At 40.5% G+C, this 15557-nt stretch overlaps 1 protein-coding gene across 1 annotated transcript in view; it reads left to right on the top strand.

Annotated features, from left to right (window-relative positions):
• Positions 1–15557, top strand: part of LOC310684332 (guanylate-binding protein 3-like) — a 31759-nt gene that overhangs the window by 10415 nt on the left and 5787 nt on the right. The window contains exons 5-7 of the mRNA XM_083455310.1: positions 4137–4339; positions 13891–14133; positions 14345–14625. Coding sequence (XP_083311436.1) covers positions 4137–4339; positions 13891–14133; positions 14345–14625 — 727 coding nt within the window. The remainder of the gene's footprint in view (positions 1–4136; positions 4340–13890; positions 14134–14344; positions 14626–15557) is intronic.

The following is a 15557-nucleotide window of genomic DNA, read 5'->3' as shown; positions in this document are numbered from 1 at the left end:
TAATTCTGCCCAGCTGAAAACGGTGGCAACATTATGATAAATTAAACAGTGTAAATGAGTTTTGATGAATGCAATAATGGTAAACTGATTGGTATAGTTTTTTGTAAAATATGCAGGGATGTAATATATTTTACAGCAGTTCTCAACCTGCTACAATCTTCCCTCCCCACTTGTCTCCCAGAACCAGAAGAGGGCTGAAATGGGCAGAGCAGTGCAAATTGCATGCAGGTGCAGTCTCTAATTGTTTGGTGAAAGCCCTGGAGAGGAGGAACTTAGACTGCTATGGGGAGGCGGGGAGTCATGGGGCAAGACCTCAGCAATGGAGTCATGGGGCAAGACCTATCGGAGGTGAGCTGCTGCGCTCCTTAGGCCTGATACTCAACCAAGTCCGTGAAGATCCTGCTTTTGCTAATAAAGAGTTAACTCGCAACTTTGAACGTCTTTGACATCATTTTCTAAAATTGCCATCCACGTGCCACATAAAGTTGAAGGGCTTTTCTCTCCTGCTGTAACTTTGTTTTCCTGTGGCAATAATTTCACAGCAGGCCACCCTTGGGGGCGGGATGGGGGGGAAGAGGCATGGAAAGGGCACATTGTGAGGACATCATCACCACAAAATGCAGCTGCATGAGGATTTTTAATGATTTTTATTGAGATTTAAGAATACCAACACCAACCAACAAAAACATCAAGTCTTATTACATATATCCTTCATTATGCTCCGTAGAGCCGTTGACTTCCTTCCTTCCCATCCACAAGTTTTCCTATTCCAGTCTATAATTCACAGTTTCTTTAATTAAAAATTACACCATGACATAAGATTTACTTCAATCCTGCCAACGTTTTCATATTTGTACAGTTCTCATTTATATAAATCATAAATTTACTCCATTCTTTTTGGTACTTCGTCTCCTCCTGATTGCGAATTCTGTATGTCAATTTAGCCATTTCAGCGTATTCGACCAGCTTTATCTGCCATTCTCTTATCGTCGGCATCTCCTGTAGCTTCCACTTTTGGGCTATCAAAACTCTAGCTGCTGTTGTTGCATACAGATATAGTCTTTGGTCTATCTTCTTAATATCTTCTCCCACCAAGCCTAGCAAAAATTCTTCTGACTTTTTGGGAAAACTATACTTAAACATCTTTTTAAACTCATTATAGACCGAATCCCAAAACTCTTATTTTATTACATGGCCACCACATGTGGTAGAAGTCGCCGTCCTTTTCCTTGCATTTCCAACAAGTTTTACTACTTCTCCTATACATTTTTGCCAATTTGGTGGGAGTGAGATACCAACGATAGACCATCTTCATAACATTCTCTTTTAAGGCAGAGCATGCGGTGAATTTTAGACTCTCGTTCCAGAGTTTAGCCCATGCATCATAGTCTATGTTATGTCCTAAATCAATAGCCCATTTTGTCATGGCCTCTTTTATTAATTCGTCTTTTGTGTTCCATTCTAGTAAAAGATTGTACATTTTTGAAAGTGGCTTGAACTTACTTTCTATAATATCTGTTTGGAATTTCGATTTTTTAATCTTCAAATCCTATTTTTTTATCATCTTTAAGAACATCATTAACTTGATGGTATTGCAACCATCCTGTCAATTTTCCGGCAATACAATTATAGGGCTTCAATTTCCAACCTTTCTCAGATTTCATCAGAATCCCCTCGTAAGTGGCCCCTCTCCCTTCCGTGTTCAGTTTTTTGACTGTTAACATATTGATTGGTGACACCCACCACAGTATTTTCCTTTTCAGCAAATTCTTATTTCTGTCCCAGACTTCAAATAAAGCACCCCTGATCACATGGTTTGCAAACCCTCTATGCACTTTTGCCTTACCATACCAAAAGTAGGAGTGCCACCCAAATCTATTGTTGTGTCCCTCCAAATCTAACAAGTCTGGGTTGTCCTGGGTTATCCAATCCTTTGTCCAACATAAACACGCTGCTTCATAATAAAGTTTCAGGTCAGGTACTGAGAACCCCCCCCCTTTCCTTCTTGTCCGTCAATATTTTAAATTTAATTCTTGGTCTTCTCCCTTGCCATATAAAGCCCGAGAGAGTCTTTTGCCACTTTTTGAATTGTCTTAGACCTCTAAATATCGGGATTGTCTGGAACAAAAATAACATTTGGTCTTTATGAATTAAATCATTTAGTATTGTCTTCAATCTGTTGGCCATGATATCCGCAAAAAGTTTATAATCATTGTTTAACAATTATATCGGTCTGAAGTTTTTAACACTCTGATGATCTGTATCTTGTTTGGGGATCAGCGATATATACGCCTCCTTCCAGGAGTTTGGTATTTTCCCTTTTCCTTGTAAAATAGCATTCATTACTTCCCCTAGAACTGACATCAGCTGCTCGCTAAGTGCTTTATAATACTTAGCAGTTAACCCATCCGGTCCTGGGGCTTTGCCTTGTTTCATCCTCTTTATTGACCTTTGGATTTCCTGGATTGTTATTGGGGCGTTTAATTGTTCTCTTTCCTCTGATGATATCTGTTTTCCTTTATGGGTTTCCAAATATCTTTCTATCTTTTTTATATCTTCTTTTTCTTTACTGTAAAGCTCCTTATAAAATCCTTGAAAGGCTCTTCTTATTTCTTTTGGGTCTTCCGTCAGCTGTTCCCCTATCCTGATTTTATTGATTACGTTTTGACTTTGACGCTTTCTTAGCTGCCATGCCAATAGCTTCCCGGTTTTATTTGCTGATTCAAAAAATTTCTGTCTCATTAATGTTAATTTCCATTCCACTTCTTGATTCACCAGCATGGAATACTGAGTTTGTAACATTTTAATAATCTGTTTAGTTTGTTCATCTTTTGGTTTTATTGTCAATTTTTTCTCATTTTCCATGAGTTGAACCAGGATTTCCTCTTTTTTTTCTTTCTCTTTCTTTTTTTGAATGACTGTTTTGCTGAATTAGGAAACCTCTCATGACCGCTTTGCTCGCGTCCCACACAGTATCCAAGCTAGTTTCTTTATGTAAATTCCAGTCAAAATAATCCTTTATTGTCTCTTTCTCTTTCTCTACTATTTTTGGGTTCTCAAACAAAGTATCATTCATCCTCCATCTAAGTGAGGATTGTTCTTTACCTTTTAATTCCAAATACAGTGGTGCCCCGCAAGACGAATGCCTTGCAAGATGGAAAACCCGCTAGACGAAAGGGTTTTCCGTTTTGGAGGTGCTTCGCAAAACGAATTTGCTATGGGCTTGCTTCGCAAGACGAAAATGTCTTGCGATTCCTGGTTTCCCCCCCCTCCCCCCCTTTTCCCAAGCCCCTAAGCCGCTTAACAGCTGACCTAAGCCGCTTATCAGCTGATCTAAGCCGCTAATAGCCTTTTAGCAGCTAATCCGCTAATCCCTTAAACCTTTAATAGCCGCTAATAGCCTTTTAGCAGCTAATCCGCTAAGCCCTTAAGCCTTTAATAGCCGCTAATAGCCGCTAAACCGCTAATAGCGATAATAGCGCTAATCCGCTAATGGGCTTGCTTCGCAAGACGGAAAAAACCGCAAGACGAAGACTCGCGGAACGGATTCTTTTCGTCTTGCAAGGCACCACTGTAGATCGAATTATGGTCCGATAGAGTTTGTGGGGTAATCTCAATTTTGTTTACTCTAGAAACCAATTCGTTAGAAGCCCAAACATAATCTATCTGACTCGAGCTATGGTGGGGCTCTGAGAAAAAAGTGAACTGTTTTGTAATTGGGTATTTCCACCTCCAGATATCTATTAGACCAAAATTCTCAACCAATTCAATGAAAATATGCCGCTAATGGAAATAAAGCAGATTTTTTTTTGCAAGATTAGAGGAAAGATTGATGGAATTTATGGATCAGAAGATAATCCTGATGGGAGATTGTAATGGAGTGGTAATGCCAGAAATGGACAGAATGTCAAAGAGAAATGAGGGTAAGCAGCTGTATGAGGATTTGTTCTGCACATGCAATGAAAAAGGTTAATGAGATGGCACTCCAAAATATGCAGCAGTTTAAAGGTATGGAACCTTTCTCATTTGCATCGAACTATCTGTTCCGTATTGCATGGTGCGGGGTATTTTGAGGGGGTGCTTGTTCTCCCCCTGTGCAGGCTACTGGTCTCTTGATTCCTAAACCTGGCCAACAGCTATGTGACAGAGCTCACGGAGCTCATCAAAGCCAAATCGTCCCCCTGGGGCGGCATTGAGGGACTGGAAGACTCTGCTGAGTTTGTCCGCTTCTTCCCAAGTTTCGTCTGGGCCTTGCGGGATTTCACCTTGCAGCTGGAGCTGAATGGGCGCTCCATCACTTCAGACGAGTATCTGGAACATTCCTTGAAATTAAGGAAAGGTACTAATAGTGGCAGACGAATTCAATGGATTCCCCCGCCAGGAAGTGCTGTTTGTTAAAGGTGCTGAGAAGTGTTGGGAAACTACTCTTCCCCTTCCCATACTACAGAGTTCCTTGGGAAGGAGTATTGGTTGTTAACCCACTCTGGGAATTGTAGCTTTTGGGGGGAGATTAGGGGTCTCCTAACAACTCTTCGCACCCTTAACAAACTCCAGTTCCTGGAATTCTCTGGGGGAAGCCATGACTGGTCAAAATGGTATCATAGTGCTTTGAAGGATTGTGTGAATGTGGCTTTAATTCAATACCAGTCTAAGTGTGTTAACGTCATGTCTTTACTACCTAGCAGAGTCGTGCTTCAAAGGACGTTTGATGTGTTTACACATCACATTTATTTGAAACAGTTGCAGCTTTCCTCTGCACAAAATTCCTCCCAACAAACCACAATAAAATACAGTGTATAAACTGTTTCAAAGGGGTAGCCAAGTTCCTCTGTTGCAGCAAACACAACGGAACCTTGCTAACTTACTAACAGCTGTAGGAATAACTGAGACGACAGGTTGAATGCGAGTGAGCTATGCGGAAGCAAGCTAATCGGCTAGCTTGGCAGAGCCTCTTTTATTGGCAAAAATCAACAGTTGCAAAGCTCTAGTGAAACCACTCTGAACTTTAACATATTTCCATCTAAGCACATTCCCAGCATTAGCAAATGCACATGTCAGCAGGCGTTTCCCTCAAATGTCCCCCCCCCATACTTGATAACACCTGCTTTCCCTGCCATGCTCCAGCCAAGTGATATGTCTAAGCAAGCAGTTTGTGAAAGGACAAAAGGTCAGGGGGAAAACCCTGTTTTCTAGCCAAGAAGGCAAAAGGTCAGGGAAAGCAAGCGTAACATCGACATGCTGTGGCACGTCTTTGTGCGAGGTTTGCCTTTGCAGAACGGAGTGTTACCCCCACAAACAGCCAGCTCTGGTAGGCCCCAGTCAGCATGGACACTGCTTAGGGATGATGGGAGTTGCAGTCCCATGACACCTAGAGGGCACTAGGCTGGCTAACCCAGTTTTGTAACTTGCATGTGTGTATATATCTGCCAACTTGGGATAACATTCCATGCACCTGAGAGAGTAAGCTTATGCCATAACATACTTGCTAGTCTTTAAAGTGCATGAGACTGTTGTTTTTAGCACATATATTTAAAAACACTCAGAATTCATAATGCATCTGAAATTACTAGTTGTTGCTTACAACTTAGAAACTCATGCCTATAGGCTTGCCATCTAAAGTTAGATCTAAGAGTCAGAATGGGCGGGCAGCAAGGAAGAGGGGAAAGGGTTGTGTGCCTATGTACTTAATAAGGATAACCATGAAGTATAGGATGCCTTCCCTTCTGTAGTATGAAATATCCGCCTTGCTCAAATCCCACTTTTCCTCTTCCATGTTCCAACCCTCTGGTATCTTTGCACTTCCAAGAGCCATTTCAGATTTACCCACAAGCTCCCCATCTCCTGTTAATATTTGTACTGGTACTGTATTTGTTAGAAAATGTATTTTACAAAGAGTGATTTGTACTGGGGGGAAAGAAAACCTATGTAATGTAACAGCTGCAGAATCTTGTGACTCCGATTAAGGTCACAGAAATGCTGACTCATTGCCTTGTTAATTTGTTAACTCCCTTTAAAAGTGGATGTGTTTCTTATATAGGAGGGGAGGGAGTTGGAGGTTGTCTTGTTGTTGTTTCATTGACCAAAAACAACAACAACATGGGAGTGTGGAAATTTCAAGCAGATGCTGTGTCTGGAGGAGTTTGTGAGGACAGACAAATCAGCAACTGTGCGGTTCTCAACCTGTGGGTCCCCAGATGTTGTTGGACTACAACTCCCATCATCCCTGAGCTCTGGCCTGGCTAGCTAGGGGTGATGGGTGTTGTAGTTCAACAACATGTGGGGACCCACAGGTTGAGAAAGGCTGTCTTACACACTGCTGTGAAAGAGTTTTTGAAGCAAGAAGCAAGAAGATCCTCTCTTGGGCTCAAATGCATTGTATTGGACTTTATATGCACAATTAATACTGCTTGTTAACAGCTGCCACCTTCAGTCCTGTGGAGGCTACTTCATCATGAAGGCTTTGAGGGTGAAACCCCTGCATGACTCTGGAAAATGGCTAACATCTCCATCTTCTTCCTTCCATGTTCGGTAGATTTATTGCTTTATTGTTTGGCGCCCAGCCACGCTTCCCTTCCTGGCCTCCGCAGCTTCTGTTCACGCAGTGTGGCTTTGGAGCGGTCGTAAAGCAATTAGCAGAATTACACAGCGCCTGTGTGTCGAAAGGGCAGTAAATAATTCCAGACGTTTCTTCTATCCTAATATCTCTTTATTGGAAACAAAATAGTGTATTTACAATCCATAACAGCCAACAGAGTGTAGCTGCATTTTCTCTGCGTCCTTCTCTCTCAGTGCAGCGACTGAAAAAACTGCTTTCGATTTCCACTCAGTACACAGCATTCCAAGCTGCTTTCGTCACGTCCTGGCGTACTTCCCTTGTACGCGCCTCCTCTCAGGCTTGAGGCACAGAAGGTTAACACTTCACTACACCCAACATTCCAGGCGACTTCCGGGTTGGTGCCTCTGGTAATGGCAGAATTCTTCTGATCGCGAGGAATTCGCCCCGTGGGAATTTGGGTCTGGCCGCCACAGTGAAGGCGGAGACCCGCAAAAAATCACAGGCGGGAGAAGCCTGTGAACGTGGGATTCGGCGGGCACCTTTTGCGCCTCCCCTACTCGTGGAGAAACCCGGTTTTGGGGATCCGGAGGGACGTGGGGTGAGCAGCACGGTGCTTCGAATTGTCTGCTTCTTCCACGGAGCGAAGCCGCATAGTTGTTGCTGGAGAGCACTGACTTTTTCCTGTGGACAATTTGACTTTAAAGCAACTACCCGTGAGTAGAGCTGAAGCGGGAGGATTGGATTTTTAAACATTTAATTTTATATCGAAACGTGGAGGTTAAATACAGGAAATCCACCTCCCCCTTTTGTAAATAGATTGAAGCAATGAGGCTGCAAGCTGAAGTCTTGGAAAGCCTTTTGTAAAGGACTAAATTTCCTTCGGCAAAGAATATGAAGCCCCCCGTGGAGGCAGGAGAAGAGGGGGGGGGAGTTGTGTGTTGAGTGTGCTTGTAGGAGAGAGCGATGAGAGTTAAAATACAGCCGCTCTGACCCTGGAAACAGACTGCTAGCAGGACTGGCGTTTTATGGAATGTTCACTGACAGCGTTTAGAACGTTCACTGACAGCTAGTTAAACAAGAGAGAAATACATTGTTTCTACTGTCTCCAGCTGCTTTTAAAAAGGAGTAAAAGTAGCTGAAAATTGAAACTAACTTTTGATTGTTTGAACTGTGTTTTTTTTAAAAAGGACATTACTGGCTAATATAAATAGAAACTGTTTCCCTCTAGTGGAAGTCTTTGAAACTGGTGGCTTTACAAGAGCTGCGCAAGGGGAATTTCCAGCTGCAAGATAAAAAACTGTGAGACGCTGGGACTGACCTTGAATCTTTTAGGTGTTGTGGCAAATGGAAAGGAAAAAACAGATCAGTCAACTACTGAAAAAACTTTAAGGTCTGGGAAGACTTGGCAGCAACCCAGGAGGGCCTCAACATCAGGCCCTCCTGCTTCTTCTGTTGCTGCTTCTGCAACAGTACATTCAAAACCAAGGGGAATGTCGACAGAAGAGGCCTTAGCAGTTGCATTAGGTAAGATAAATGATTCACTGGAACAGCTTAACAGGAAAGCAGACACGATAAATGCGAAAGTAGATGCTACAACTATTAAAATTGACTTAAATACAGAAAGTATAAACAATCTGGGACAAAAGGTGAATACTAATACAGAAATTATCCAGAAATTGATACAGGAATCTACTTTGATACGGCAAACTGCGGAGGAAGCCAGGGAGAAAGCAGTTGTGGCTGAATGTAAAGTAACACAACTGGAGAGAGAGGAGAGTCCCAGCCCTACAGAGGCATCTTGATGAACATAAGTTGAAGCTTGCTATGATTGAACTTAACGAAAAACAGACGAATTTGAGGATCAGAGCTCTACCTGAATTTGAGAAGGAAAGCTTGATAGACTTTCTCACACAGGAATTTGCTGACTTTTGGGGCTTGGACTTGGCTCAAGGAGAGTTTAGAATTGTGAGGGCCTTTAGACTTGGAAGAGGAGGGAAAAAAGAGAAGAATAGAATAAGAGATTGCTTGATCACCCTTCGAACTAAAGAAGAGAGAGATAGAATTTTGGGTTGGCATTCCCAAAAGAATCTTGAAATACCACAATCAAGAGTGGAAATTTTTAAAGACGTCCCGAAATATCTTTTGGATCTTAGGCCTAACTACGGAGATATTGTTGCCCTGCTGAGAAGGAATAAAACCATCTTTAGGTGGGAGTTTCCCCAAGGTCTATCTTTTAGCTACAAAGGAAGAAAAATAAAAATAAGATCAGTAGAAGATAAAGTAAAGTTTTTGTATAAATAAGAAGAAGATCTGCAGAAGGGACTTGGAAAAGAGCCAAGATCATCGGATAGAAGATCATCAGATAGAGAGTTAGAACAAAGAGCATCGGACAGAAGATCACCAAACGGGAATATTGGATATATCAGCACTATCCTTTGGATTGGACCTCCCAGTGAATGTGTCACCATCACTACCAACAGAAGAAGAGCAAGCATTGGGTGCAGTTGGAGGAATATCAGAGTAATTACATGATGGCGTTGCAGGCTTTGAGTTGGAATGTAAATGGACTGAACTCCCCAGAAAAAAAGCGGAGAGTCTTTCATTTATTGAAAGAGAAAATTTGGACTTGATTTGCTTACAAGAAACACATGTGATAAGGCTACACAGGAAGATATTGAGTAATAAAAGACTGGGCCAAGAATTTATCTCATCAGACAAAGTCAAAAAAAGAGGAGTGGTCCTTTATGCAAAGGAGAGTCTATCACCGAAATTCATATTCAAAGATGACCACAAGGAGATAAATTCTTGATTGTAGGTATTTATGCACCAAATGAAGGAAAATCGGAGTTCTTCAAGAAGTTACACGAGATACTGATGGATTATATGGATTATAATATGATTTTGATGGGAGATATGAATGGAGTGGTGTCTACAAATATGGACAAGGCACAGAGACATGTAGTTACCAAAGATGGCAGATTACCAAAGACCTTTTTTGACATGACTGAAAGTATGGACTTAGTTGACATTTGGAGAATGAAGAACCCTCTGGGAAGAGAGGGAACTTTCTTCTCTGAGGCTAAAATGACTTGGACAAGAATTGACCAAATTTGGGTAACTAGGGGATTGGTTCCGAAGAGCAGCAAAGTGGAGATTTGCCCTGAAACTTGTTCTGACCATAATGCTGTGAAGATGGAAATGAAATTGACGCCAACTGGTTCCTTTAGATGGAGGATGAACGATACTTTGTTTAGGAATGAAGAGGTGACCAAGAAGGCCCAAAAAACTCTAAGAGATTATTTTGAGATAAACATGAATACTACAGTGGAAAAAAGAGTAATTTGGGATGCAAGCAAAGTGGTTATGAGAGGATTCCTAATACAACAGAACACAATTAAGAAGAGAATTCAGAATGAAAAAAAGGACAAAATCTTGGGGAAAATAAAGGAAGGAGAGAAGAAACAGAGCAAAACCAAAGTCACAGGAGGTCCTGAAAGAGATAAAGTTATACCAAGTACAATATACGAAGCTGATGAATCAGGAAATAGAATGGAAGATTAAACAGATGAGGCAAAAGACATTTGAATTGGCAAATAAGTGTGGAAAATTGTTGGCCTGGCAAATGAAAAAAAGACAAAAACTTAATATTATTACGAATTTGGAAGTGGAAGGAAAGAATATACAGAACCCAGCAGAGATAAGGAAGTGTTTTCAGAGGTATTTCAAACAACTTTATACACAGGAGAAGCAGAAAGAAATGACATTGATCGATTTTTGAAAATAAATGGATTACACAAAATCTCTCAGGAAAAACAGCTAATGTTGAACGGTAAAATAATGGATCAGGAGGTGGAAGGGGCCATTCAGAACATGCAATTAGGCAAATCTCCAGGACCAGGTGGACTGACTTCAAGATACTACAGATCTTTGAAAGAATGGTTAATCCAACCATTGAAGGAAGTCTGCAATGGAATATTGGAAGGGAGAAAGGCACCAGAGTTGTGGAAGGAAGCTTATATTACACTTATACCAAAAACAGAGATTGAAAAGACACAGCTTAAGAACTACCGGCCTATATCGCTGCTTAATGTGGATTACAAAATTTTTGCAGATATTTTGGCCAAAAGATTAAAAAAGGTGTTTGTAGAATAAATTCATAAAGACCAAGCGGGCTTTCTCCCGGCAGACATTTGTCTGACAACACGAGGAATATAATTAATATTCTAGAAAAACTACAAGTGAATATCAATGCTAAGGCAGTTTTGATATTTGTGGATGCAGAGAAAGCCTTTGACAACATTTCTTGGAGTTTTATGAAGAAGAATCTACAGGGGATGGGGGTAGGGCGAGGTTTTGAAAATGGTATAGGTGCAATTTATTCAGAACAAAAGGCAAAATTAATTGTGAACAATGCAGTGACAGAAGAGTTTAAGATTGAGAAAGGGACACGACAAGGCTGCCCAATTTCTCCATTGCTCTTCATATCGGTCCTTGAAGTTTTGTTAAATATGATTAGAAAGGACCAAGAAGTTAAAGGTATACAAGTGGGAGCTAAAGAGTACAAACTGAAAGCATTTGCTGATGATTTAGTATTGACTTTACAGGAGCCAGAATCTGGTACTAAAAGGGTATTGGAACTGATTCAAGAATTTGGACATGTAGCAGGTTTTAAGTTGAATAAGATGAAAACCAAGGTGTTAGAGAAAAATTTAACTCTGAATGAGAGGGAGAAGTTTCAGGAGGAGACAGGACTAACATTGGTTAAGAAAGTGAAATATTTAGGGGTTAACATGACTGCCAAAAATATGAATTTATTTAAGGATAATTATGAAAAATGTTGGATTGAAGTGAAAAAGGATCTAGAAGTATGGACAAATTTGAAGTTATCATTGTTAGGCCGAATTGCTGTGATAAAAATGAATGTGTTGCCAAGGATGTTGTTTTTGTTTCAAACATTGCAAATTTTGGATAAGATGGATTGTTTCAAGAAGTGGCAGAAAGATATTTCCAGATTTGTTTGGCAGGGCAAAAAGCCTCGAATAAAATTTAAGATACTAACTGATGCTAAAGAAAGAGGTGGATTTGCCCTGCCAGACCTTAAACTTTACTATGAATCAGATGCTTTTTGCTGGCTGAGAGAATGGCTGCTTCTTGAAAACACTGAAGTGTTGGATCTAGAAGGCTTCAACAAAGTATTTGGCTGGCATGCATATTTGTGGTACGATAAGGTAAAAGCACATAAAGAGTTTAAAAATCATATTGTTAGAAAATCATTGTTTAATGTTTGGATAAGATATAAGGATTTGTTAGAAAATAAAACCCCAAGATGGTTGTCACCAATGGAAGCGAAGGCACAGAAAAAACTCAATATGGAGGCCAAATGGCCGAAATATTGGGAAATTCTGGAACAGGATGGAGACAGAATAAAATTGCAGAGCTTTGAAAAATTGAAAAACAAAGTGTGAGATTGGCTCCATTATTACCAAATAATGGAGGCATATAAATTGGATAGAAAAATTGGCTTCCAGGTGGAAAAATCAAAATTGGAAACAGAACTGTTAGAACCCAAAACTAAGATCTTGTCAAGAATGTATAATTTGCTGTTGAAATGGAACACTCAGGATGAAACAGTAAAATCTGCTATGATTAAATGGGCACAAGATGTTGGACATAACATAATGATGGCTGACTGGGAACAGTTATGGACCACAGGTATGAAATTTACGGCATGTAATGCCTTAAGAGAAAATTTAATGAAAATGATATACAGGTGGTACATGACACCAGTCAAGCTAGCAAAAATCTATCATTTGCCCGATAACAAATGTTGGAAATGTAAAGAAACTGAAGGTACATTTTTTCACCTTTGGTGGACGTGCCCAAAGATTAAGACCTTCTGGGAAATGATTTATAATGAAATGAAAAAGGTGTTTAAATACACCTTCCTGAAGAAACCAGAGGCCTTTCTCCTGGGCATGGTCGGCCAACAGGTGTGAAAGAAGGATAGAACTTTCTTTATGTATGCCACAACAGCAGCAAGAATACTTATCGCGCAGTATTGGAAGACACAAGAACTACCCACTCTGGAAGAATGGCAGATGAAGGTGATGGACTACATGGAATTGGCAGAAATGACCGGCAGAATCAGAGACCAGGGAGAGGAGACGGTGGAAGAAGATTGGAAGAAATTTAAAGACTATCTACAGAAATATTATAAGATTAATGAATGTTCGAATGACATCGGATTGAACGTAAAAGGTTATTAGTAATAAAGTGGTGAAGGAGTACAGAAAATTCAAAGGTTAAAAGGTGTAAAATTAAAAGGCTTAATTTGTTAAGATATTAAGGAGATTAAGATATATTAAGATATTAAGATCAAGATAAAGATTAGGTAAGATAGAGGGAAGGGATTAGCTGATCAAATGTATGAACTGGAATACAGTGAAGGGAGGTGTGGGGAAGTCTGGGAAATAAGTAAATGCAAGGAATATTATGAAAATGGAATTGTTTTTATTTGTTCTTTTTCTCTTTTTTGTGTTGTTCTTTTTGTCGTTTTGTATTTTTGTATTTGTTTTTTCTTTTTATGTAAAAATCTTAATAAAAATATTATAAAAAAAAGAAAAGAAAAAGGTATTCAAATATACCTTTCTGAAGAAACCAGAGGCCTTTCTCCTGGGCATGGTCGGCCAATTGGTGCTAAAGAAGCATAGAACTTTTTTAATGTATGCAACAACAGCAGCAAGAATACTTATTCCGAAGTATTGGAAGACACAAGATCTACCCACCCGGGAAGAATGGCAGATGAAGTTGATGGACTACATGGAACTGGCGGAAATGACTGGCAGAATCCGAGACCAGGGAGAAGAGTCGGTGGAAGAAGACTGGAAAAAGTTTAAAGATTATTTACAGAAATACCGCAAAATTAATGAATGTTAAAAGATTGTTGGAATGAAGTTATATGGCTTTAGTAGAAATGTTATAAGGATTTAAGTATAAATAGATTAATGGAATATTAAAGGTAAAATAAGGTTAGAATGTGTTAAGATAATTATAGGACAGAAAACAGGAAGATAGAAAGGAATTGCTGAAACAATTGACAGAAGTGGAATACAAAAAGGGAGGTGCGAGGAGGTCGGTGAAATAAGTGAATGAAAGATAAGATATTGAAATTGTTTGAGTTTTTTAAATTGTTTTTGTTTGGTTTTGTTAGTTTAATGTGTTAGTGTTATGTAGTGTCTTTGTATTGTATTGTTCTTTTTTGTTTTTGTTTTGTTTTGTAGTGTTTAAATTGTTCAAAAAGTAATAAATATTATTATAAAAAAAAAACATTCCAGGCGATGCCTCTGATGTTCAGCTGTACAACCTGCCTCGCAAATGCATCCGGATGTTCTTCCCCACTCGCAAGTGTTTCATTTTTGACCGACCCACTACTGGGAAGAACCTGCCCCATCTGGAGTCGATGGAGGAGAGCCAGCTGGAGCCCGACTTTGTGGAAAAAGCCGGCCACTTCTGCCATTACATCTATAGTACATCCAAGGAAAAGACCATCCCTGGAGGACACCTTGTCAATGGCCGCTGTGAGTCCTGGTAACTGTGTAGTCCTCCTTAGACTAGCTGGTTGGCAGCTGGATGGCCCTGTGCACCTGCCATAATTGCCCCAGGGAGGAGCTTGGGATCTGGCCCACCATTCTAGCTACTTGATTTTGCATTGCAATGGGCCACTCTGAGCACAGGCAGTTCAGTGTGTCTTCCCACAACTAGCTCCTTTTCTCCCCCCCCCCCCGGTAGTGCTGGCGAACCTAGTGACGACCTATGTGGACACCATTCGCAGTGGGCAAGCGCCTTGCATGGAGAACGCAGTGCTGGCCTTGGCTGAGATTGAGAACTCGGCTGCTATCCATGATGCTAAGATGCGCTACAGGGAGCTGATGGATCAAAAGCTGAAGCTTCCTACGGAGACGGTCCAGGAGCTGCTGGGGATCCATGCCGAGTGCGAGAAGGAGGCCCTGCAGGTGTTCCTGGCTCGTGCCTTCAAGGATGACCAACAACGGTTCCAGGTGGAACTCATGGTAGGTTGTCCCTTGATATCTTCGTGTTAAGAGGTGATACATTGAGAGTGTTGGTCTGGTTGCAAAACAAACATGGAGCAAGCATGTTAAGCCTGGACGGTTGGAGAACCATTTGGATTTCATTTGGATGGCTCAGACTGAAATGGCTTGTCTTGGCTTATTTGTTGGTTTGAAATGATATTTATATGTAGTGTACATTGATTTTATTCAATTTTTTGTTTTTTTAATGAATTTTTAAATTTTGTTTTACAAATTCATTCACAGAAAACTATTCTTGCAAATATTAAAATTTAACACAAGATTGTTTTGAATCCTAGGACTTCCTTCTTCCTCTCTGTGGGTTCATTGAAAAACTTTTCTAGCTGCATATCCAATTTACAGTCCATCCAATTTACAGTCCTCCGTTATATCCAAAGTCTATACAGTGGTACCTTGGGTTGCATACACTTCAGGCTACAGATGCTTCAGGTTACAGACTCCACTAACCCAGAAATAGTACCTCAGGATAAGAACTTTGCTTCAGGATGAGAACAGAAATTGAGCAGAGGCGGTGCGGCAGCAGTGGGATGCCCCATTAGCTAAAGTGGTGCTCCAGGTTAAGAACAGTTTCAGGTTAAGAACAGACCTCTGGAACGAATTAAGTTCTTAACCCGAGGTACCACTGTATATCATTGCAAGAGTTATTCAAGAGTTCAAGTGTTTACAGTGGTCTTTCAAGCACAATCTATATTTGTCCCATTCTCTGTTGAAGTTTGATCCTCTTGATTTCTGATTTTCCCAGTTCATCATGCCATCTCTGCATAATCCAATAATTTCATCTGCCAGCTCTGGGCAAGCAACATCCTTGCAGCTGTTGTAGCATACAAAAACAGTCTTTTGAGTCCCTTCGGAATTTCTGCACCTACAATTCCTAACAAAAAGGCTTCTGGGTT

The sequence above is a fragment of the Podarcis tiliguerta genome, assembly GCF_965153285.1.
Source record: "Podarcis tiliguerta genome assembly, chromosome: 8".
In the NCBI taxonomy this organism is placed as follows: domain Eukaryota; kingdom Metazoa; phylum Chordata; class Lepidosauria; order Squamata; family Lacertidae; genus Podarcis; species Podarcis tiliguerta.
Note: the sequence above shows the minus strand (reverse complement) of the source record. Positions and strands in the feature narration are given on the sequence as shown.